General features: G+C 46.6%; 1 protein-coding gene across 3 annotated transcripts in view; it reads right to left on the bottom strand.

Annotated features, from left to right (window-relative positions):
* LOC127586485 (cohesin subunit SA-2-like) overlaps positions 1-22693 on the bottom strand; it is an 86926-nt gene that overhangs the window by 9446 nt on the left and 54787 nt on the right. For all 3 annotated transcript variants that reach the window (XM_052044499.1, XM_052044500.1, XM_052044501.1), the window contains exons 26-33: positions 21839-21931; positions 21345-21513; positions 20525-20649; positions 16820-16921; positions 10251-10396; positions 9553-9681; positions 9123-9316; positions 1374-1557 (exon numbers count right to left, since the gene is read on the bottom strand). In XM_052044499.1, the coding sequence (XP_051900459.1) occupies positions 1374-1557; positions 9123-9316; positions 9553-9681; positions 10251-10396; positions 16820-16921; positions 20525-20649; positions 21345-21513; positions 21839-21931 (1142 nt within the window). The remainder of the gene's footprint in view (positions 1-1373; positions 1558-9122; positions 9317-9552; positions 9682-10250; positions 10397-16819; positions 16922-20524; positions 20650-21344; positions 21514-21838; positions 21932-22693) is intronic.

Here is a 22693-nt window from a genome sequence, read left to right as displayed (position 1 = left end):
CAAGAGCCACAAGGTAATGTTGCAGTTCTATAAAACTCTGGTTAGATTGCACTTAGGATATTGTGTTCAGTTCTGGTAGCCTCATTACAGAAAGGATGTCGAAGCTTTAGAGAAGGTGCAGAGGAGATTTACCAGGATGCTGCCTGGATTAGAGACCATGTCTTATGAGGAAAGTGAGCTAGGGTTTTTCTCTTTGGAGTGATGCAGAATGAGAGGCAACTTGACAGAGGTATATAAGATTATGAGAGGCATAGATAGAGTGGACAGCCAACACCTTTTCCCCAGGGTGGCAATAGCCAATATCAGAGGACACCAGTTTGTCAGAACAGGAAAATTCGGGGGGGGGGGGGGGGGGGGGGGGGGATGTCAGAGGTTTTGTTTTATAAAACACATAGTGGGTGCATGGAATACACTGCTGGGGGGTGGTGGTAAAGGCTGATACAATAGGGACATTTAAAAGACTCTTAGACAGGCACATGGATGTAAGAAATGGAGGGTTATGGGCTGTGTAGGAGGGAAGGGTTAGATTGATCAGTGTAGGTTTATATAGGTTGGCGCAACATGGTGGGCTGAAGGGCCCGTACTGTGCTGCTGTATTGTTCTACATTCTAAACCTGCTGATGACCTTGGCAGTCAACTGTTCTACAGTGAAAGGCAATGACAAACTTAACTGCTGTCACCAGCAGTAACACAGGAATTGGAATATTACTCTCACATGTACCGAGCTACAGTGAAAAGCTTGTCTTGCTTACCATCCATACAGATCAATTCATTACACAGTGCATTGAAGTAGTACAAGGTAAAACAATAACAGAATGCAGAATGAAATGTGACAGCTACAGAGAAAGTGCAGTGCAGGCAGACAATAAGGTGCAAGGCCACAATAAGGTAGATTGTGAGGTCAAGAATCCATCTTATCGTACTAGGGAACTGTTCAATAGTCTTATGACAGCCGGATAGAAGCTGTCCTTGAGCCTGGTGGTACGTGCTTTCAGGGTTTTGTATCTTCTGCCCGATGGGTGGGGGGAGAAAAGAGAATGTCCGGGGTAGGTGGGGTCTTTGATTATGTTGGTTGCTTTACTGAGGCAGTGGGAAGTGTAGACAGAGTTTATGGAGGGAAGGCTGGTTTCCATGATGTGTTGAGCTGTGATCACAACTATCTGCGGTTTCTTGCGGTCACCGGCAGAGCAGTTGCCGTACCAAGTCGTGATGCATCCGGATAGGATGCTTTCTATGGTGCATCAATAAAAATTGTTGAGGGTGAGAGAGGGCAGGGAGCCTCCTGTGACAGGGTACAAAGCCAGTGTCCTGTGGTGCAGGGAAGTCCCACCCCTTTCCTACGTCCTGTAAATACAGACGACATACCAACCGACCTGTGTGTAAACTCCGATTCTGAACCCTTTTCAGAATCCTGGTCATCGGAGCTCTGCAGACTGCCGGAGTCCCACTGGGCTGGTCGCAGGAGTGTGGAGGTGAGTACCGGGGTCGTCAGCTTACTGCTCATCTGCAAACTGTCTGCACTGTGCAGCCATGCCCCATCCGAGCTCATGTCAGACACTGGAAAAAATATTTGTTGAGCAGTTCACAGTTTTTTCTCTCGATATACAAATGGAATCCACAGACTCTTGCCCACATCCCCTCCCACCTTGACTCTGACCATTCCCTACCCCAATCCCTGAATGATAAACTCTATGAATATATATTGGGTTTGGCTGGAAGCAGGAAAAATAGGGCAAAAGAATCAGTTCGTGCAACTGAGGCTCAGTGCCCTCCCTGTGAGAGGTATCGAGGCCTCTCTCAGAGACTGCGTCTGAACTGAAAAGCAGAAAAACTGAGTACGTTGCAAATCTGAAATTTAACAAAAATGGGAGAACAAAAAAAAATAATCCGCTGATCAGGCAGCATCTGTGGACAGAAGATCGGGGTAAAGGTTAGAATTGTATCATGCCTGCAGGTGCAGTGAAGTGGGAGGGGTGGAGCAAACAAAAAGGAATATTTAGAAACATAGAAAAACTACAGCACAATTCAGGCCCTTCGGCCCACAAAGCTGTGCCGAACATGTCCCTACCCTAGAAATTACTAGGCTTACCCATAGCCCTCTAAAATACTCAGGATATTTGTGACAGGATGGAGAGAATGGATGAATGAATTAAAATTGACAACAAGTTTTCACCCGAGGGTGGTGAATGCTTCCTAAATCACATGATCTGGAGATGTATGAAGAACAAGAACAGAAGAAATAAAGGTGGTGCTGGAAATCAAAGAACTGCAGATGCTGGAAATCCAAACTAAAGACAAAACGCTGGAAACACTCAGGTCAGGCAGCATCTGTGGGAAGAGAAACAGTTCACGTTTCAGGTCAAAGACCCTTTGCCTTAACTTGGAAGGAGAAAAGAAGCTCGTTAAGCTGCAGGGAGGGTGGGGTGTTTCTGTCAGGGTAAAACCAGGCTGACGACGGGGATAAGTGTAAACAAGGTTATCTGGTCAATGAGTGAATGGGAGCAGTTAGAGGGCAACCAGCAGCGAGACGCGACCAGCAGCCCAGGCCGGGCACATCCTCCACTCCCAGAGGGGAGCCAATGTCACGGATGGACAACTGATGCAGGCAGAGAAATCAAATTACCTGATGATGAAGAATTCAGTGTCGAGTTCAGAAGGCTGAAACATGCCTAGGTGGAAGGTAAGGTGCTGTTGCTCAAGCACTGTTGGGCCACAGTGGAACAGTGCAGGAAGCCACAGACCAATGGGTCAGAGGGGGGGGGGTAGGGTAGGGAATTAAAGTGACAGGCAACATCACTCTTGCAGATTGAACACAGGTGCTCAGCAAATTGATCACCCAATCTGTGTTTGGTTTGTCCAATGTAGAGAGGGCCACCAGAAGGTGCTGGAACCGAGATACAAAACACTAAATGTTAGAAATCTGAGACCAAATGTTGGAAATACTCAGCAGTCCAGGGAGCACCTTCTGACAAAGGAAAACAATGTTAACTCTACAGGTTGATGACCTCTCATCAGAAGTGGCTAGTTCCAAAACCAACTGGAAAGGCTGAATCCGGAAGGCTGCAACAACCTGAGTCAGAGGATGAGTTGCTGTTTCTCAAACTAATGCTGGCCTTCATTGGAGCAGTGTTAGAGGTCAGAAGGGAAGTGGTGCGGAGAACGTAACAGGCTTCTGCAAAGCAGTCTCCATTTGAGTTTCTTATATCTGGGGGAGAAAAAAAAACTTCAGCGGCTTCGTGGGTTTCACTTCGGACAACTTTGGAGCAGATGTTTTACTTTTTTATCTATTTTTTAATAGGGTTTTAATTATAAGGGTTAGTTTTTAATAGGGTTGTGATTATTAGGGTTAGATTTTTATAAGGTTTTTTTTTTAAGTGTTTCTATGAGTTTTAGTTGGGAAGAGTGGGGGCTCGACTGCGCAGGCGCGGTGTGGGCAGTTTAAAAAGCAAACCGCCATATCCAGCGGGCAGCGTCGGAGTGGGCAGCTGAGTGAGAGGGAGCAGAGTGGTTGGGCTTTGGCTTAAGGGGCTTCGGCATAAAGGGGCAAGGCACGTGAGTAGCTGGTAGGCAGGTAAAGGTAAGGTTTGCCTGTTATTTGTGATAACTATTTATGTAGGAAAAGCTGGGGGGGGGGTGGGGGTGGGGAAGAAAAGGAATTAGGTCAGAAGGAGGACAGGGTTGTGTGCTGCAGCTGCTTGATGTGGGAACTCGTGGACCTTGCTGCGGTCCACGACGGCCACATCTTCAGTAAGTGCTTGAGGCTGGAGGAACTTGGGCTCAAAATCAATGAGCTGGAGTTACAGCTTCGAACACTGCGCTGCGTCAGGGAGGGGGGGTGTTTTGTAGGTACTGTACATAAGGAGACAAGTCACCCCCCTTAAAGCAGGTAATTCTGGAGTCCAGGAAGTAGATAGAATGGTGACTGTCAGGGGAGGGAAAAGGAAAAAGAGAAAGAACAGGCAGATAGAGCAGAAGACCCCAGAGGCTGTTCCCCTCAGTAACACGTTTTCTACTTTGGAGACTGTTGAGGGAGATGACCTGCTGGGGCCTAGCAGCAGTAGCCAAGTCTGTGGCACTGGGACCAGTCCTGCTGCTCAGAAGGGAAGGGAGGAGAAGAGGAAGGCGGTAGTGATGGGGACTTGATAGTCAGGGAAATAGATAGGAGGTTCTGTGGCAGTGAGCATGAATCCCAGATGGTTTGCTGCCTCCCAGGTGCCAGGGTCCAGGATGTCACTGATTCGGTCCAAAGGATTCTGGAGAACAGCTGGAAGTCGTGGTTCATGTTGGTACCAACGACATAGGTGGGAAGAGGGATGAGGTCCTGAAAAGTGAGTTTAGCAAGCTAGGCTGAAGGACAGGACCAAGGGTAGCGATCTCGGGATTGCTGCCAGTGCCACATGATAGTGAAGGTAGGAATAGGAGGAAATGGCAGGTAAATGCGTGGCTGAGAAGTTGGTGCAGGAGGGAGGGTTTTAGATTTTTGGATCATTGGGATCTCTTCTGGGGCAGGCAGGACCTGTACAGAGAGGACGGGTTACACCCGAACTTGAGGTGGGGGGGGCCAATATCCTTGTGGCTAGGTTTGCTAGGGTGGTTCAGGAGGGCTTAAACTAGATTGCGAGGGGGAAGGGAACCAGAGGAGTAGGTCGGAGGAAGAAGGGGATGGGGAAAAGTCAGATCTGACAGGTAGAAAGGCTCTGAGGAAGGAGAAGCAGAGTACAGGCTACAAAAATAGTGAGGTGGATGGGCTAAAGTGCATTTACTTAAATGCAAGAAGCATCAGGGATATGAACTGAGAGCTTGGATAAGTACATGGGACTACAATATTGTGGCTATTACAGAGACATGGCTGACATCAGGGCAGGAATGGATATTGAATATTCCTGGTTTTTAGTGTTTTAAAAGGGATGGCGGGGGAGAGAAGAGGAGGGGTGGCGATATGGGTCAGGGACACTGTTACAGCTGCAGAAAGGGTGGATAATCTAGAAGGATCCTCTAGAGTCAATATGGGTGGAAGTTAGGAACAAGAAAGGAGCAGTTGCCCTCCTGGGAGTATTCTATAGGCCCCCCCGGTAGCAGTAGGGATACTGAGGAACAGATTGGGAGGCAGTTTTTGGAGAGATGTGAAAATAACAGGGCTATTATGGGAGACTTCAACTTTCCAAATATTGATTGGCACCTACTCAGTGCCAAAGGTTTAGACGGGGCAGAGTAAGTGTGTCCAGGACAGATTCCTGACGCAGTATGTTGACAGGCCAACTAGTGGAAATGCCATATTAGATCTCATTTTAGGTAATGAACCAGGACAGGTGACAGATCTATCGGGTGGGTGAGCATTTGGGGGACAGTGACCATTGCTCCATAACCTTTAGAATTATCATGGACAGTGATAGGAGCAAAGAGAACAGGAAGATATTTAATTGGGGAAAGGCGAATTATGAGGCTATAAGGCGAGAATTTGGGAGTGTAAATTAGGATGACATTTTTGAAGGGAAATGTACTATGGAGATGTGGTCGATGTTCGGGGATCTTTTGCAGGATGTTAGGGATAAATTTGTCCCGGTGAGGCAGAGAAGGAATGGCAGGGTGAAGGAACCGTGGGTGACAAGAGAGGTGGAACAACTAGTTAGGAAGAAGAAGGCAGCATACATAAGGTGTAAGCAGCAAGGATCGGACAGGGCTTGTGAAGAATATAAGAGTAGCAAGGAAGGAGCTTAAGAAAGGGCTGAGCAGAGCAAGAAGGGGACATGAAGAGGCTTAGGCGAGTAGGGTTAAGGAGAATCCCAAGGCTTTCTTCTCGTACGTGAAGAGCAGAAGGATGGCTAGAGTAAAGTAGGTCCGATGAAAGACAAAGGTGGGAGAATGTGCCTGGAAGCTGTGGAAGTGGGTGAGGTTCTCAATGAATACTTTTCAGAATTCTCCAAGGAGAGGGGTCTTGATGATGCTGAGAACAGTGTAGGTGAGGGTAATGTTCAAGAGTATGTAGATATTTAGAGGATGTGTTAGAGTTGTTAGAAAATATTAGGACAGATAAGTCCCTGGGGCCTGACGGAATATTCCCCATGCTGCTTCTTGAGGTGAGGGAGGAGACTGCTGAACCGTTGGTTAGGATCTTTGAGTCCTCTTTGTCAACAGGGTGGTACCGGAGGATTGGAGGGTGGCAAATATTGTCCCCTTATTCAAAAAAAGGTAGTAGGGATAGTCCAGGGAATTACAGACCGGTGAGCCTTACGTCTGTGGTGGGTAAGCTGTTGGAAAGGATTCTAAGAGATAGGATCTATGAGCATTTGGAGAAACATGGACTGATTAGGGACAGCCAGCATGGCTTTGTGAAGGGAAGATCTTGCTTCACAAGCCTGATGGGGTTCTTTGAGGTGACCAGGAAGACTGACAAGGGTAGTGCAGTGGATGTGGTCTACATGGATTTTAGTAAGGTGTTTGACAAGGTTCCACATGGTAGGCTTCTTCAGGTCAGAGGCCAAGGGATCCGGGGAAGCTTGGCAGTGTGGATTCAAAATTGGCTTGCCTGTAGAAAGCAGAGGGTTGTGGTGGAGGGAGTGCATTCGGATTGGAGGGCTGTGGCTAGTGGTGTCCTGCAGGGATCGGTTCTGGGACCTCTACTTTTTGTGATATTTATTAACGACTTAGATGAGGGGGTGGAAGGGTGGGTTAGCAAATTTGCAGATGACGCAAAGATCGGTGGTGTTGTGGACAGTGTGGAGGGCTGTAGAAGCTTGCAGAGGGATATTGATAGGATGCAGAGCTGGGCTGACAAGTGGCAGATGGAGTTCAATCCAGAGAAGTGTGAGGTGGTACACTTTGGAAGGACAAACTCCCAAGGCGGAGTACAAGGTAAATGGCAGGATTCTGGGCAGTGTGGAGGAGCAGAGGGATCTGGGGGTTCATATCCACAGATCACTGAAAGTTGCCTCACAGGTGGATAGGGTAGTTAAGAAAGCTTATGGGATGTTAGCTTTCATAAGTTGGGGAATCGAGTTTAAGAACCGCGAAGTGATGATGCAGCTTTACAAAACACTGGTTGGGCCACCCTTAGAGTACTGTGTCCAGTTCTGGTCACCTCATTATAGGAAGGATGCGGAGGCGTTGGAAGGGTGCAGAGGAGATATACCAGGATGCTGCCTGGATTAGAGAGTATGGATTACAAGGAGACACTAAAGGAGCTAGGGCTGTTCTTATTGGAGAGGAGGAGGATGAGGGGAGACATGATAGAGGTATACAAGATATTGAATAGATACAGTGGACAGCCAGCACCTCTTTCCCAGGGCGCCAATGCTCAAAACAAGAGGACATGGCTTTAAGGTATTGGGTGGGAAGTTCAAGGGTGATGTCAGAGGGAGGTTTTTCACCCAGAGAGTGGTTGGTGCATGGAATGCGCTGCCTGGGGTGGTGGTGGAGGCTGATACATTGGGCAAGTTCAAGAGATTGTTAGATAAGCATATGGAGGAATTTAAGTTAGGGGGATATGTGGGAGGAAGGGGTTAGATAGTCTTAGGTGTGGTTTGAAGGGCGGCACAACATGGTGGGTCGAAGGGCCTGTATTGTGCCATATTGTTCTATGGTCTCCCCAATGTAGAGGTAACAACATCATGAGCACCAAACGTTATGCTTCCAGTTCAGTGTACTGCAAGTGAATCATTAGCACATTTGGGTTCCTGGACCATCTGAAAGCAGTAAATGGGCAATTGCTGTTTCTTGCGATGAGATGGAAAAGTGCCATTGGAAGTGGAGTGGACATTGGTGGAGATGGAAGTGTGAACTAGCAGGTGGCACAGAAAATGGTCCTTTCAGAAAGCTGGAAGCATGAGGGGCAGGTGCACCTGGAGGTAGCATCGAAGGCAAGGGAAATCTTGGAGAATGATTCACGGAATGTGGTGGCTGGTGTGGTGGAGACTCTGGGCCAAAGAGGTGGGTAACAGAGGTGCAGTAGGTGGGAAAGGGACTATCATGCCAGGCTTGAAACTTACTGGGATGGGGACACTGGTGAATGAAGGCTTGGTCTCTGCTGAGGGACTGATTGTCAGTCTGAAGGGACAGTGAAAGCCCAGGAAGAGTTAAGACTGGTGGGGGAGATGTGGTCAGTATGGGGTTCCACTTAACTCTGTTCAGTGGATCAACCTCCACAATTTCTCCCATGATCAATGTGACAGCGTTACTTTCCCATCTAACCACAGAAGATGTAATTAATACCTGCCCTTTTTACCCCTTCCCCCATCATCCAGGGACTCTAACAATCCTTCCAGGTGAATCACTCCTTTCAATTTATTCAGTGTTCACTTCTATATCAGAGAAACTAAACTCTTATTGGGTAACTGCTTTGCAGAACTTTTTGGTCATGAGGGGTGACCTTGAGCTTCCAGTTGCTGCCATTTTAATTATTCACCCTATTCTCATTTTGACCCATCTTCTGCCTCTCACACTGTTCCAACAAAGCCCAATGCAAGATCAAAGAACCAACTCATCTTACAGCCCTTGGGATTCAACAATATCAGATAATCAGCCTCTTCAGTTTGTGCCAGAACTAGCCAGTTCTGGAAGTTCAAACCAAAGTTAATTCTATTTTTCTTTATCTATGGAGGCTGCCTGACATTTGCAGTGCCTTTAGTTTCTCTCCTCAGTTTCCACCTCAGTCAATTTTCAGACAGATCGGCTGTGATGGGCAAGCCTTCCCCAAGCTCCCACCACCAACACTATCTTTTAGTTTCTCTTGGTTTCTACCCCATCACAGATATTCTCTTTGTTCTCTCCACCCTTCGCATTACACTGGTACTCAAAATTTATTGGAATTCGAGTGTTTATTGGTTCTGATGAAAGGTCACTGACCTAAAATTTTAAACTCAGTCTGTCTTTCCACAGCAGATGCCGTTCAATGTGCTGACTATTTCCAACATTGTTTTTCTCCACAACAGTCTAGATCTGGGAGAGGTCCAGAATGAACCTAACAATATCTCTGCCTGCACTGACAATTCACACCCACAGCCTCCTGCTCCATAACACCCTACCCCTCCAAGGCCGAGAATTTCTATCCAACTCCAAAGGCCACGATTATAGCACCAGTTCTGAACGCAGTGTCCCTTCAACGCCAGAGATTCTCTCACCCGTACCTTCCAGTCGCCTTCTCTTGGCTGAAGATGTAGGTGCTCTCTTGCTGCGTACACTTCCCGTCTTGCCACTAATCACAGACATGGTGTCATCATCCCCTCGTGCCAGCAAAGACTTGCGGTACGATACCAGTGGCAGCCATACCTCCGAGGCTGTGTTGAGAGGAGCTGGGAAGGTCTTGTCCAGGTAGTCAAGCCTGCAATCCGATGACAGATTCAGCAGTAGCTCTGTCAGGCCACACTACACAAACCTGGCACAACGTAGGCAACTCAGCTAGGACGACGTCAGAACCAGTATCATGTTATTGGTGCCTGTACACCACCTCCCACCACCTCCCTGAGCATCAATCACCACCCATTCCTCTGGCACAGAGCCACCACCACCCCATTCCAGACCCAGCCCACACACAACCCAGCACCGGCGCTCACTCACACAGCCTTCTTGTCCTGCCTCAGGAGCTTGCATGAGAATTCACTCAGAATATCAAGGAACGGCAGGTTCATTGGGGAGGATTCCAAACCGCGACGTTGATGCTGCCGAAAGGCAAACTTTATTCCATCCCTGAAGGAGCAGACAGAGCTCATCAGGAACTGATCAAAATCCAGCACTCAAAGACACGTAAATCAAACAGGATAAAAATAAATTGGACCCAAAGAACAGAGCACTAAATAAATAGTTCCAAAATACCGAGTGAAATAAATCAGAAATCCTAAATGTCCCGAGTGATAAATAAACTAAAACCACAAAGATTTTAAATGAATGTTCCTACTGTTACTTTCTTTTATACATTAAATGGCCTGTCAAGCAGCATTTTTCCCATTATTTCCAGTTGGGATGAAGCTGGACAACCGCTCGAGAGTTCCAAGGGAATCTTGTATCTTAAAATTGCTTGGTAATAGAACATCACCTCAATGCCCATTCTGGCTCCAAAAAGGAACACCCTTCACAACTGCCCACTTCCCAAAAAAACACCTAGCCCCCACCTCCAAAATCCAACCCTTACTTTCCCAGAAAACTCCGACGCTTCACATTTAACCAATCCCCTACACTCACTGATCCTGCTGCTGGCTCAACTCTCCACCACTCCCACGGTGGTGATTCAGACCCAGGGAAGCAAGCTCCATACTTACAAGTGTAGAGATACAACCGACTGTCTGCTCTTCATCAGGTCCATGCCAAATGTCAGTGCAAACCTCCTACCCAGGTCTTTAATGGCGCTGAAGGCCACAGAGGAACGATCAACATACTCCTGATCTTGTAGCAGTTCACTGAACAACTGAAGGGGGACAAGATCATTGCACAAGGTCAATACAAAAGTGCAGCAAGTGACATAATCCCTTTATTTCTGGAGTGAATCCCTCCCCCTCCCTTATCAGCTCCTCAGCCATCCATTTTCCCAGTCCTCACTAGCACATGGCACTGGGAGTAATCCAGAGATTACTTAGAGGTCCTGCAATGTGGTCCAGAAACAGGGCTACTGCAGGCCCTACCAGTGTCATTGTGACGGCCATTTCCAACAGCAACATCCCAGAGTCCTGAACTGTCGAGAACAGAAAGGCCCATTCACAGAAATACCCACCCAGACTAACCTGCTCCCCATAATTATCACTTTCCCATAGGGCCTAATCCATTCTCCAGCTCGAGCCAGAGCTCTAAATCAATCCCAAACCAACTCTTTTTGTCGCTGCCCTCCCCATAACCCCGTACCTGTCCCAAACTGCCTCACTCTCAACCCTCAGCTCTTGCACTTTTCCTCCAAATGTTTGTACAACTTTCTATCAAACGCTACAATGCATTTCACCAACCAAAGCATTCCAAGCTCCTAGCAGAGTACAGGTATTTTGTCTTAACCTTTACTGGCTGGTGATTTTAATCCAATAAAAATTCATCACGAGAACCCATTGAATCCTGAAACCTATTGCTGTGATGTTCTCCCCAATCAATAGTGCAACTCTCCCTCCTCTCTTACCTCCTCCACTACCACACCAAAAGCACCTGTGTCCCAGAACATTGAGCTGCCAGTCCTGCCTCTCCCTCAACCATGTTTCTGAAACAGCTACAATATCCCAAATCCCATATGTCGATCCATGGGCCGAGTTCATCTGCCTTACCTGTCAGGCTTCTTGTAATAAAATGCCTGCAGTTTAGCCCATCAGACCTTCCTCACTGGCCTGCACCTGCCTGTCCTGTCTACTGGACTTGCTCACTTTAACCTCTATTTTTGCTTCGATTTTCTCACCTATTACACTACTACTTTGGGTCCCACCCCCGCCAGACTAGTCTAAACCCTCGACTAGTTCTAGGCAATCACCCCGCCAGGATGTTGGTTCCCCTCCAGTTCAGGTGCAATCTGTCCCTCTGGTCCTGGGAGAGATCCCATTGGTCCATGTAACTGAATCCCTCCTCCCTGTATCAGCTCCACAGCCATGCATTCACTTCCCCAATCCTCACTATCACGTGACACTGGGGGTAATCCAGAGATTATTCTGGAGCTCCTGCTTTTTAACCTTCTAACTCCCTATATTCACTTAACAGGATGACATCCCTTCTTCTACCTATGGCGTTGGTACCAATGTGTACAACGACCTCTGGATGCTCATCCTCCCTCTCGAGAATGTTCTGCAACATCCTCGACCCTGGCGGCAACACACTATCCTGGAGTCTCATTCATAGCCACAGAATCTCCTATCTGTCCCTCCTAACCATCAAGTCTTCTAACACCACAGCTCTCCTTGTCTCCACCCTTCCCGCTTTGCATCAGAGCCAGATGTGGTATTGCATACTTGGCTGTAGCTGTCCTCCAAAAGGCCACCCCCCCCCCCCACAGTATCCAAAATGATAAACCTGTTACTGAGGGGAATGGCCACAGGGGATTGACCAACTCACTGAAGCTCCTGTCTACCATGCTCCCAAAGGGCCTGATCCTGTGCCGTACTGTTCTACGATCTAAACTATTACATACTGTTGGGAGGGAATGGCCCCTCAGAGGAAAGCAGCAGCAGAGCCACCAAGTTCATGGCACCATGGTTGGTGCTGATGCACAGCAGGGAGGGGGGAGTCTCAGCTAGTAGTAGGGTTTCATTAACGAGGGGAAAAGGCATTTCTGTGGCCAAGACTGAGACACCAGAATGGTGTGTTGCCTTCCTGGTTCTATGGTGAGGGATGTCTTGGATCGGGTACAGAACATTCTGAAGCGGGAGGGAGAACAGCCAGAGGGCATGGTACATGCTAGTACAAACAACATGGGTAGAAAGAGGTGAGATCCTGTAGAGTGAATTTTAGGGAGTAAGCAGAGGGTCAAAAATCAGGACCCCAATGATCATAATCTCAGGATTACTCCCCACACTACATGCCTGCAAGAGTAAAAATAGGAGGATAAGTCAGATGAAAACATGGCTAAACATCTGGTGCAGGAGGGAGAGTTTTAGGCATCCATATCCAGATCGTTCACATACATTACAAGGATCCCCAGCAGTGATCCCTGTGGAACACCACTAGTCACAGGCACCCAATCACAAAAACAACTCTCTACCATCACCGTCTCCTACTGCCAAGCTAATTTTGCATCCAATTTGCCAACTTACCCTGGATCCCTGTAGCTGTGACACTTTACTCTGTACTGTTATTGTTTTTACTTGTACTACCTCAATGCACTCTGTACTAACCCAATGTAACTGCACTGTGTAATGAATTGATCTGTACGATCAGTTTGCAAGACAAGTTTTTCACTATACCTCGGTACAAGTGACAATAATAAACCAATACCAATACCATGCTAACCTAATCTTTTGAACCAATCTCTGACGTGGGACCTTGTCAAAGACCTTACTGAAGTCCATGTAAGCCACATCTACTGCATTTCCCTCATCAATACACTGTTACCTCTTCAAACAAAAATTCAATCAGACAAGACCCGTCCTTGACAAAGCCATGCTGGCTGTCTCTGATCAGTCCTTCCCTTCCAAGTGATCATTAATCCTGTTCCTCAGAATTTTTCCCAATAACTGATGAAAGGCTCACAGGTCCATAATTACCAAACTTTTCCCTGCTTTCCAAGAAAAGGGGGAAAGGGGGAACCACAATTGCAGTCCTCCAGTCATGTGGTATCTCACTTGTGGTCAATGAAGATTTAAACATCTCAGCCAGAGCCCCAGCAATCTCTTCCTTTGCCGCCTATTGCAGCCTGGGATAAATCTTATCCAGCCCTGGGGACTTATCCATCTTTTAAGTCTGCTAAGGCATCAATGGTAACTTGACCTAGAATTTCTATCTCCCCTTTGCTGAATACTCCAATAAAAAAAGTCTGTTTCCTTTGTGAATACTGATGAAAAGTATTCATTTAGGACCTCACCTATCCCTTCTGGCTCCACACACAGATTGCCCTGTTATCCCCAGTGGGCTCCAGTCTTTTCCTGGTTATTCTTTTGTCTGATATATTTATAAAACATCTTCAGATTTACCTTAATCCTGTTTGCCAGTGATATCTTGTGACCTCTCTTTGCCTTCTTAACTTCCTTTTCAAGTGTTACGCTACACCTTTAATATTCTTGATGGGCCTCTCCTGTCTTTATATTTGCTCTATCCTTCACTTTTTCTCTTTACCCAACCCTCAATATCCCTCAACATCCAGGTTTCCTTGTATTTGTTACCCTTGGTTTACAGTCCTACCAGAGAAGGGGCTATACTTGATATCATCTTTGGAAATGAAGACAAGAGATTGCAGAAATACACAAAAAGCTGGAGGAACTCAGCAGGTCAGGCAGCATCTATGGAGGGAAATGGACAGTTGACATTTTGGGTCAAGACCCTTCATCAGGATTCTACAAGAGACTGTAGATGCTGGAATCGGGAGTACTTGGGAAATGAAACCAGGCAAGTGGTGGAAGTGTCGGCTGGGGACACTTCGGAAACAGTGGCCACAATTCCGAAAGTTGCAAAATTGTTATGGAAAGGGATGATTGATTGGTCCTCAAGTTAAGGTCCTAAACTGGGAGAAGACTGATTTCAATAGCACAAGACAGTAGCTGGCAAAGGTTGACTGGGGGGCAGATACTTATGGGTAAAACAACATCTGACAAGTGGCAGTCTTTTAAAAGAGTCAGCAAGAGTTCAGGGCCAGCATGTTCTGGCAAGAGCGAAAGGCAAAGATGGTTAGATTAGGGAACCTTGGAATGACAAAGGTTATTGAAGGTTTGTCAGGAAAAAAAGGAAGCAGATGACAGTTATAGGCAATTTCAATCAAGAGAGTCCCTTGAGGAATACAGAGGTTGTGGGGAAATTAGGAGGGCAAAGACTAAGGAGAATCCCAAATCATTCTATAAGTACATTGGGAGTAAGTGGGAAAAAGTAGGGTAATACTTGAAAAGGAAATTAGGAAGGCAGAGAGGACACTACATATCACGGGCATTTTGTGTATATTAAAGACAGAAGAATAACCAGGGAAAGAGGACAGTGCATTGGGATAACAGGGTCAATTTGTGTGGGGTCATGTGTGTGTGGAGCTAGGGATGTAGGCCAGGTCCTAAGTGAATACTTCTTACCCGTATTCACCAGGGAGGACATGATGGATAGAGTTCAGGGAGGGATGCATTGACTGTCAGTATCAAGGAGGTGGATGCATTAGATGCAAGGATGTATAAATCCCCAGGGCTGGATAAGATCTATCCCAGAATGCTATGCAAAGCAAGAGAGGAGATTGCTGGGGCCCCAAGAGAGACTTCTGCATCTTTTTAGCCACAGCTGAGGCACCAGAAGACTGGAGGATAGTTAATGTTTTGTTTACTTAAGTGCAGCAGGGATAAGCCAGGTAACTACAGGATGGTGAGCCTTACATTAGTGGTAGAGAAATTACTGGAGAAAACTCTAAGGGACAGGAATTACATACATTTTGGAAAGGCAAGGACTGATTAGGGATAGTCAGTATGGCTTTGAGGGGGAAATCCTGTCTCACTAATTTGATTTGAGTTTTTTTGAGGGAGGTAACAAAGACTGATGAAGTCTATATGGACTTCAATAAGGTGGTGGATAAGGTCAATAAGCTGGCACGGTAGCGTAGCAGTTAGCTTAACGCTATTACAGCGCCAGCGACCCGGGTTCAATTCTGGCCGCTGTCTGTAAGGAGTTTGTATGTTCCCCCCATTACTGCGTGGATTTCCTCTGGGTGGTCTGGTTTCCTCCCACATTCCAAAGAGTTATGGGCTAGGAAGTTGTGGGCATGCTACGTTGGTGCCGGAAGAGTGGTGACACTTGCAAGCTGCCCCCAGAATATTCTACGCAAAAGATGCATTTCACTGTGTTTCGATGTACATGTGACCAATAAAGAAATCTTATATAAAGGACATCTTATCTTATAATTGGATCCAAGGTTGGCTTGGTGATAGGAGGCAGAGGGTAATGGTGGAAGGATGTTTCTCCTGATTGGAAGTACTGCAGAGATAGGTGCTGGGACCTTCGTTGTTTGTGACATATATTAATAATGTAGGAGGAGTACGAGTATGAGTGTAAGAGGTATAATTAGTAAATTTGTGAATGACCTTAGAGTTGGTCATTCACTAATTTACTATTTGTGAATGACATTAAAGTTGTGAATAGTGAGAAAGATTGTCTAAGGCTACAACAGATACAGATTAGATGGCAAGTGGGCCAGAGCATTGGCAGATGGAATTTAACCCTGACGTGCAAATTATGCATTTTGGGAAGTCAAATAAGGGTAGGACATGTACATAAATGGTATGGTGCTAAGGAATGCTAGTGAACAGAGACCCCTTAGGGTCTAAGTCCACAGTTGCCTTCATAGATCAGAGCATAGTATAACAGTTGGGATGTTATGCTGCAATTTCACAAAACACTGGTTAGACCACACTTGGAGTATTATGTGCAGTTCTGATCACCCTACTCTAGGGAACGTGATTGCACTGGAGAGAGTGCAGAGAAGATTCACTGGGATATTACGTGGATTGGAGGACTTTAATTATGTGGAGAGATTGGACAGGCTGTACTCGCCTTCCCTGTTGCAAGGCAGGCTGAGGGGTATGAGATTATGAGGAACAGATAGGGTAGATAATCAAAACCTTCTTCTCATGGTAGAGGTAAAACAAAAAGGGGCACAGAGTTTAAGATGAGACAAAGAAGTTTAAAAGGGGATTAGGGGTAAATTTTATTTTACACACCGAGTGGTTGATCTCTAGGGTGTGCTGCCAGAGGTGGAATCAGATAAAATTACAACACTTGAGGCATTTAGACAGACACCTAAATAGGCAAGGCATAGAGGGATACGGTTCTAATGTGGGGAAGTGGGATTAGCATAGATGGTAAGTAGGTCAGGTCAGCATGGACGTGATGGGTTGAAGGACGTTTCGGTGCTCTGTGACACTGGTGCAAGTCCCAAGTTGGAAAAGTCCATAAGAAATCAAGTCACAGCATATAGTTGTGGAACGTACATAAATCTCAAAGAATTTATAAATGTAATCCTTCCCACCAAAATTAGAAAGTCGAGCTCTACACCATAATGTGAAATGTTTGTCCTGATTGGAAGTCCATGACTAGTGGTGTACTGCAGGGATGGTGCTGGCACCTGGAATTGGAGACGTCCACTCTCTGGGATGTAGGGTACAAGGAGAACGGGATTAAATTGCTTTGCTCAATGGAGTGCATGGCTTTTTATTGAATTGTAACATTGTAAACGTGCTGATCCACTCACCTGCTGCAAGCTGAGTAGCAGTGTCTTGGCACACTCCACCTTATCGATCTGCCGGGCTTTGCTCAACATCTCCTTAATGATGTCACCGTAATCACTGTAGTACTGAAATGAAGAGCAGAGTTCAACAGCCTTCATATATGCAATGTGTCAGTTCCCCAGACACCTTCCTTGCTGCACACCCACAAGACGGCCTTGCTCCCCCCATCCCCAGCAGAATCCAGAAGCCCTCCCACTTCCCACGATCTTACACCACGTCCCAGAGATGCCCATCCCGCTGCCCAGTGCACTCTTCCACCTCTCCCAAATATGTGTCACCCAATCCACCTCTCCACTCACCCAACACCACATGCCCTGCCACCAACAGGTCAATTTTACCCCTTTCCTCTCCCTGAATCCATTCCCATTACTCAAAATTTAATTAAATTGACTCCATTCGTTACATTTCCCCTCACCCACTTTTGACCTAATCATCTCTCAATTATCCTGGATAACTACATCTCCTCATTCACCAACCTCATAATCCTAGCTAACTCCACACATTTCCTCCCCACCGAGAAGCTGAGCCCCTCACTCCATATGTTCCTCCAGTCCACCAAATGTAGTTTCCAGCCAGTGAATAAGTACGGTCCAAGCTTCACTAAAGAACGAGAGGCCTGGTTCATTCAGATTTCACCCAGCTCAGCAGTACTGTGGCTTACTGTGGGCCTCACTGTCACAAACGCAGTGTGGTCATAGCACATTGTAGTACAGTACAGAAACAGGCCCCCTTTGACCATGCTGACCATCATGCTTATCTACTCTAATCCCATTGCCCTGCATTAGGCCCACATCCCTCTACACTTTTCTTATCCAAGTACCTGTCCAAATGCCCTTTAAACACAGAACAATACAGCACAGGAACAGGCCCTTCTGCCCATGATATTGTCCCATACTAATTAAGCTAATGACACCAAGTAAACTAATCCCTCCTGCCTGCACTGTCTATTCATGTGCCTGTTCAAGAGCCTCTTAAATGCCTATCGAATCTGCCTTCACCACCACCCCTGGCAGCACATTCCAGGCACCCAGAACCTTGTGTTTAAAAAAAAAACTTGCCCCGCTCATCTCCTTTGTATTAGATATGTCTGCTCTGTCTATGCCTCTCATCATTTTATAGACTTTCTATCTGGTCTCCCCTCAGCCTCTGCCACTCCAGAGGAAACATCCTCTAATGGGGGCAACCAGAATTGAATGCTATCTTCCTGACGTAGCCTAAGAGTTTTATAAAACTGCAACACAACTCCCCGACTCTTGAACTCAGTGCTTCGACTAATAAAGGCAAGCTTGCTGTCTGCCTTCTTTACCACATTATCGACATGTGGCCATTTTCAGGGAGCTATGGACTTGGAAATGTAATTGTACCTGCCTCTTCGGCCTCCTTTGGCAGCTCATTCCAGATGATCACCACTCACTTTGGGAAGAGCTTGCCCCTCAGACCTCGTTTAAATTTCTAGCTTCTCACATTAAACCTGTGCCCTCTAATTCTAGACTCTCTGCCCTGGGAGAAAGACTGACAATTAGCCCATCTATGCCCCTCATCATTTTAATTAATTTCTGTAAGGCCCCTCAAGCACTCCACTTGATAATAAAGCCAGCCTGTCCAATCTCTCCTTAGAACAGCAGTCATTCTTTCAAGCACCATCCTGGAGAATCTCATCTGCACTCTCTTTCTATTGCCAAAACATCCTTGAGTTACGAAGAGACACCTGGATCAGCTGGGACAGTTTTCCCTGGAGTGAAGGGGGCTGAGGGGCAAGCTTACGGAGGGATCAAAATCATGAGGGGTATAGGATAAGGTGGATGATCAGTCTTATTCCCAGGGCAGGGTAGGGGAGTCTAAAACTAGAGGGCATAGGTTTAAGGTGAGAGGGGAGAGATTTAAAAAGAGACCTGAGGGGCAACTTTTTCCAGACAGAGAGTAATTGGTACATGGAATGAGCTGCCAGAGGCAGGTACAATTACAATGTTTAAAAGACATTTGGAACTGATCCTGGATAGGGAAGGTTTAGAGGGATATGGGCCAAATGTAGGCAAATGGAACTAGCCCAGGTAGGCAGCTTGGTCGGCATGGATGAGTTGGGCTGTAGGGCCTGTTTCTGTGGGGTACAACTCTATAGCTCCATCCTTCTTTTAGTGTGGTGACCAATGTTTGTGCAGCTGCAACATGATACGGCGACTCATGTACTCAATGATGCAATGTACAAAGACAAGCACTACGCTATCAATTTATGTCACCACTTTCACTTAGCTCTTGATTTGAACCCCAAGGTCCCCCCCCCGTACATCAGAGGGCCTAAGGTCCCTGCCATTGTCCATGTCCTCCCAGAGTTTTACCTCCCAAGGCTTTTTTTAAACTCACACTTGTCTGGAAAAATTCCATCTGCTACTACTCTGCCCAATTTTCCAGTTTATCCATGGCCTGCTGTATCCTTAGACAACAGTCTTCACTACATATCTACAACTCCACCAATTTTCATGTTGTCTGCAAACTTACTATTCACACCACATGACTATACAGACTTCCCAGCACCGATCCCTGCAGTACACCACTTGTTACAGACTTCTACTCAGGAAAAACCCCATTCACCACTACCCTCTGCCTCCAATCACCAAGCCAACTTTGGATCCTGTTTGCCAACAGGCCTCGGATCCCTTTTGGCTTAATTTCTGGACCAGTCTACCATGCAGGACATTGAGAGCCTTACTAAAGTCTATGTAAACCACTTCCAGTGCAATGCCTTCATCAAATTTCAGTTACCACCTCAAAAATCTTGTCAGATTTGTGTGGATCATCTACCCTGTACACAATCATGCTGACTCCTCTTAATCAGGCCCTGTCCTTCCAAGTAAACACAAATTCTGCCCCTCAGGATCTTCTCCCACAGCTTCCCTACCACTGATGTAAGGGTCACCAGCCTGTAGTTCATCCTCACTGTCCTTTTTGAATAAGGTGAAGATATTAGCTATCCGTTGGTCTTCTGGCACCTTGCCTGATGAAAAAATCTCCAGCAATCTCCTCCCTTGCTTCCCTTAGCATCCGAGGATGAATCCCGTCGGGCCTTGGGGATTTATCCATAATAATGTGCTCCAATATTTCTAACACTTCCTCCCCACTGATGCAGACATGCTCCAGAATGTCAGCATACCTCTCCCTTAACTCTCCAGCCTCCACATCCTTCTCCCTGGTGAATATCAATGACAAGCATTCATTCAGGACCTCACTCGTACTCCCTGTCCCCACACATAGGTTACCCTTTTGGTCCCCGAGGGGACCTGGTCTTTCCTTAGTTACCTTCTTGCTTCTAATATAAAGGTTTTGGTACTCTCCTTGCTGCTACTTCTCAAAGTCATTTCATGGCCCCCTTTTGCCTCAATTTCTTTCTTAAATTCTCTCCTATAAACCTTAGTTAACTAAAGATATTAAAGGTTTGACCAGGGAAAAGAAGGAAGCACATTGTCAGGTACAGGACTGAATGAGTCCTTTCTCATTCAATCCTGTACCTGACACTATTCTTCCTTCTTTTCCCTGATCAAACCTTTAATATTTTTTGTTAACTGTGGTTCCCTAATATTAACATGTTTGACATGTTAACATGCCGACTTTGAACTCTTAGTATCTCACTTTTTAAATGCCCCTCACTTATCGGATGTTATCGGTCTCCTTACCTTCATGTAGTGTTTGAAGATGTCAGCTGCAGTCCTTAGATCCACCATGTTGTAGATAATGAGCTTACAGAATCCAGCCAGAAAATTCCTCCTCTTATGCAGCATCTCAATCTTTACTGTCTCGTCTAAATCAAAAAACCATGGGATTACAGCCTCACCATACATTAGGAACAAGTCTGTGACAGCACACAATAAAGATAGTTGCACTCAAAACTCTGGGAAATCCAGGCAAACCCGGAGAACAGGCAAATGATAGTTATGCCTTTCATAAACTGATCATGGTGTGAACTGGGAAGGAAAAGCAGAACTCCAGAGTATTTTGGGTCTGTGCTCAGGTTTAGGTGTCATGTACAACCAACACAGGGGAAGCACAGATGAATCGCACAGGAGCAAACGAGAAACTGGGTATATTTGGGAAAAGTCAATGGAGCGGCATGAGGGCACAGAGTGGAGAGGACAGCAGAGGTAAGACAGCAAGTGTTGTGTAGTGAAAGACAGCTGGAATTGCTCCATGGTACAGGCACGGTAGTGTAGCAGTTAGCACAACATTATTACAGCACCAGTGCCCCAGGTCCAATACCCCCACTGTCTGTAAGGAGTTTGTGCGTTCTCCCCGTGTGCGTGTGGGTTTCCTCCGGGTGCTCCGGTTTCCTCCCACATTCCAAAGATGTACAGGTTAGGAAGTTGTGGGCATGCTGTGTTGGCGCCGGAAGCGTGGCGACACTTGTGGGCTGCCCCCAGAACACTCCACGCAAAAGATGCATTTCATGTGTGTTTAGATGTACATGTGACTAATAAAGAAATCTTGTCTTATCCTCACCATCTCCATCCTCTTCCGATTCCACAAACACATGGTCCATGACAAAGCTGAGCAGCTCAGACACTAACGACATGTCCGCTGTGAACACCAGGGGCTGTAGTTCTTCATTACCATCCTTTGTCATCTGAGCACTGAAGATCACCAGGAGATCACAGAGTAAGGTGAAGGACTGTGGCAATTGAAAGAATGATTAATGATATAAACCTGAATCTCTGTACAACTGCAAATGACAATCATGCTACGCAGGAGGAAAGAGGGGCTGTGCAGCTCTGTCCCCAGAGTTTACTCTTTCTGTACGGGCCAACAGAAGAGAAATGGAAACACTCTGCAGGTCAGGCAGCACCTGTGCTTTTTCCCTTTCCCCACACCTGTAACCACCCCGCTGTTCCCACACGCCCACCAGTACACGCTGACTCTTTGGGTTTTCAGGGGTCAGGCACGTGGATTGGTTGCGTGGGGAGTCTCAGTGTACATTCTCCGTCGTACTCACTAACCTGTTCTCTCACTTTTGAGCTGACGTTGGACAGGCCATGCTGACACACCGTGAAGACTGTGTTCCGTTGCTTCCGGAGTCTGATGAGTTGCTCCTGCAGGGATCATCAAGTGCACATTAAGTAACAATAACCCAATCTCTTTCCACTGTGGCATCATTCCTAGACAGCTCTTCCTTCAGCTCATCATGCCCCTGGTCAGCTGATGAGCCTCCAATTCCAGACAGTACCAGAGCATTGCTCACTGTACAGGAGGGCTAGACTGGTACTTGGAATGGGCAAGTTGTTTAATGAGGAAAGGCTGGACAGGTTAGGCTTGTATCTGCTGACTTGATTGAAACACAAGATCCCAAGTGAATCTTGATGGGGAGAATGCCTCTGCTTGTGGGAGAATCCAGAACTCAGAGTCACCCGAGACAGAAAGGGAGAAACTCCACCCCCTCCCCCCCCCCCCCCCCCCCCCCCCCCCCCCGAGGGCTGTGACTTGCCAAAGAGTAAGTGCAATGAGGATTTGCTGCACTGGTTTCAGGGATGGCAAATTTTCCGTACCTGGAGAGATCAAGTACTATATTCTCGAGTGTTTAGAAGAACGAGAGGAGATCCCACCAAAGCAAAATAAAAATGGAAAGGACTTGACAGGACAGATACAGCTAAAATTTCCTTGGCTGAGGAGTCCAGAACTAGGGGCACAGTTTGGGAATAGGGGGTAGGCTGTTTAGGACTGAAAGGAGGAGAGCTTTCTTCACGCAGAGGGCAGTGAATCTTCGGAATTCTCTATCCCAAAACAAAGATCGATAGATTTCAAAATGCCGAGGGAATCACGGGATATAGTGCCATTTTGTCGGCCCTGTGACTAAG

Source organism: Pristis pectinata, chromosome 37 (genome assembly GCF_009764475.1).
Source record: "Pristis pectinata isolate sPriPec2 chromosome 37, sPriPec2.1.pri, whole genome shotgun sequence".
Classification (NCBI taxonomy): Eukaryota; Metazoa; Chordata; class Chondrichthyes; order Rhinopristiformes; family Pristidae; genus Pristis; species Pristis pectinata.
The sequence above is the reverse complement of the archived record's forward strand: the minus strand, read 5'-3'. Positions and strand labels throughout refer to the sequence as shown.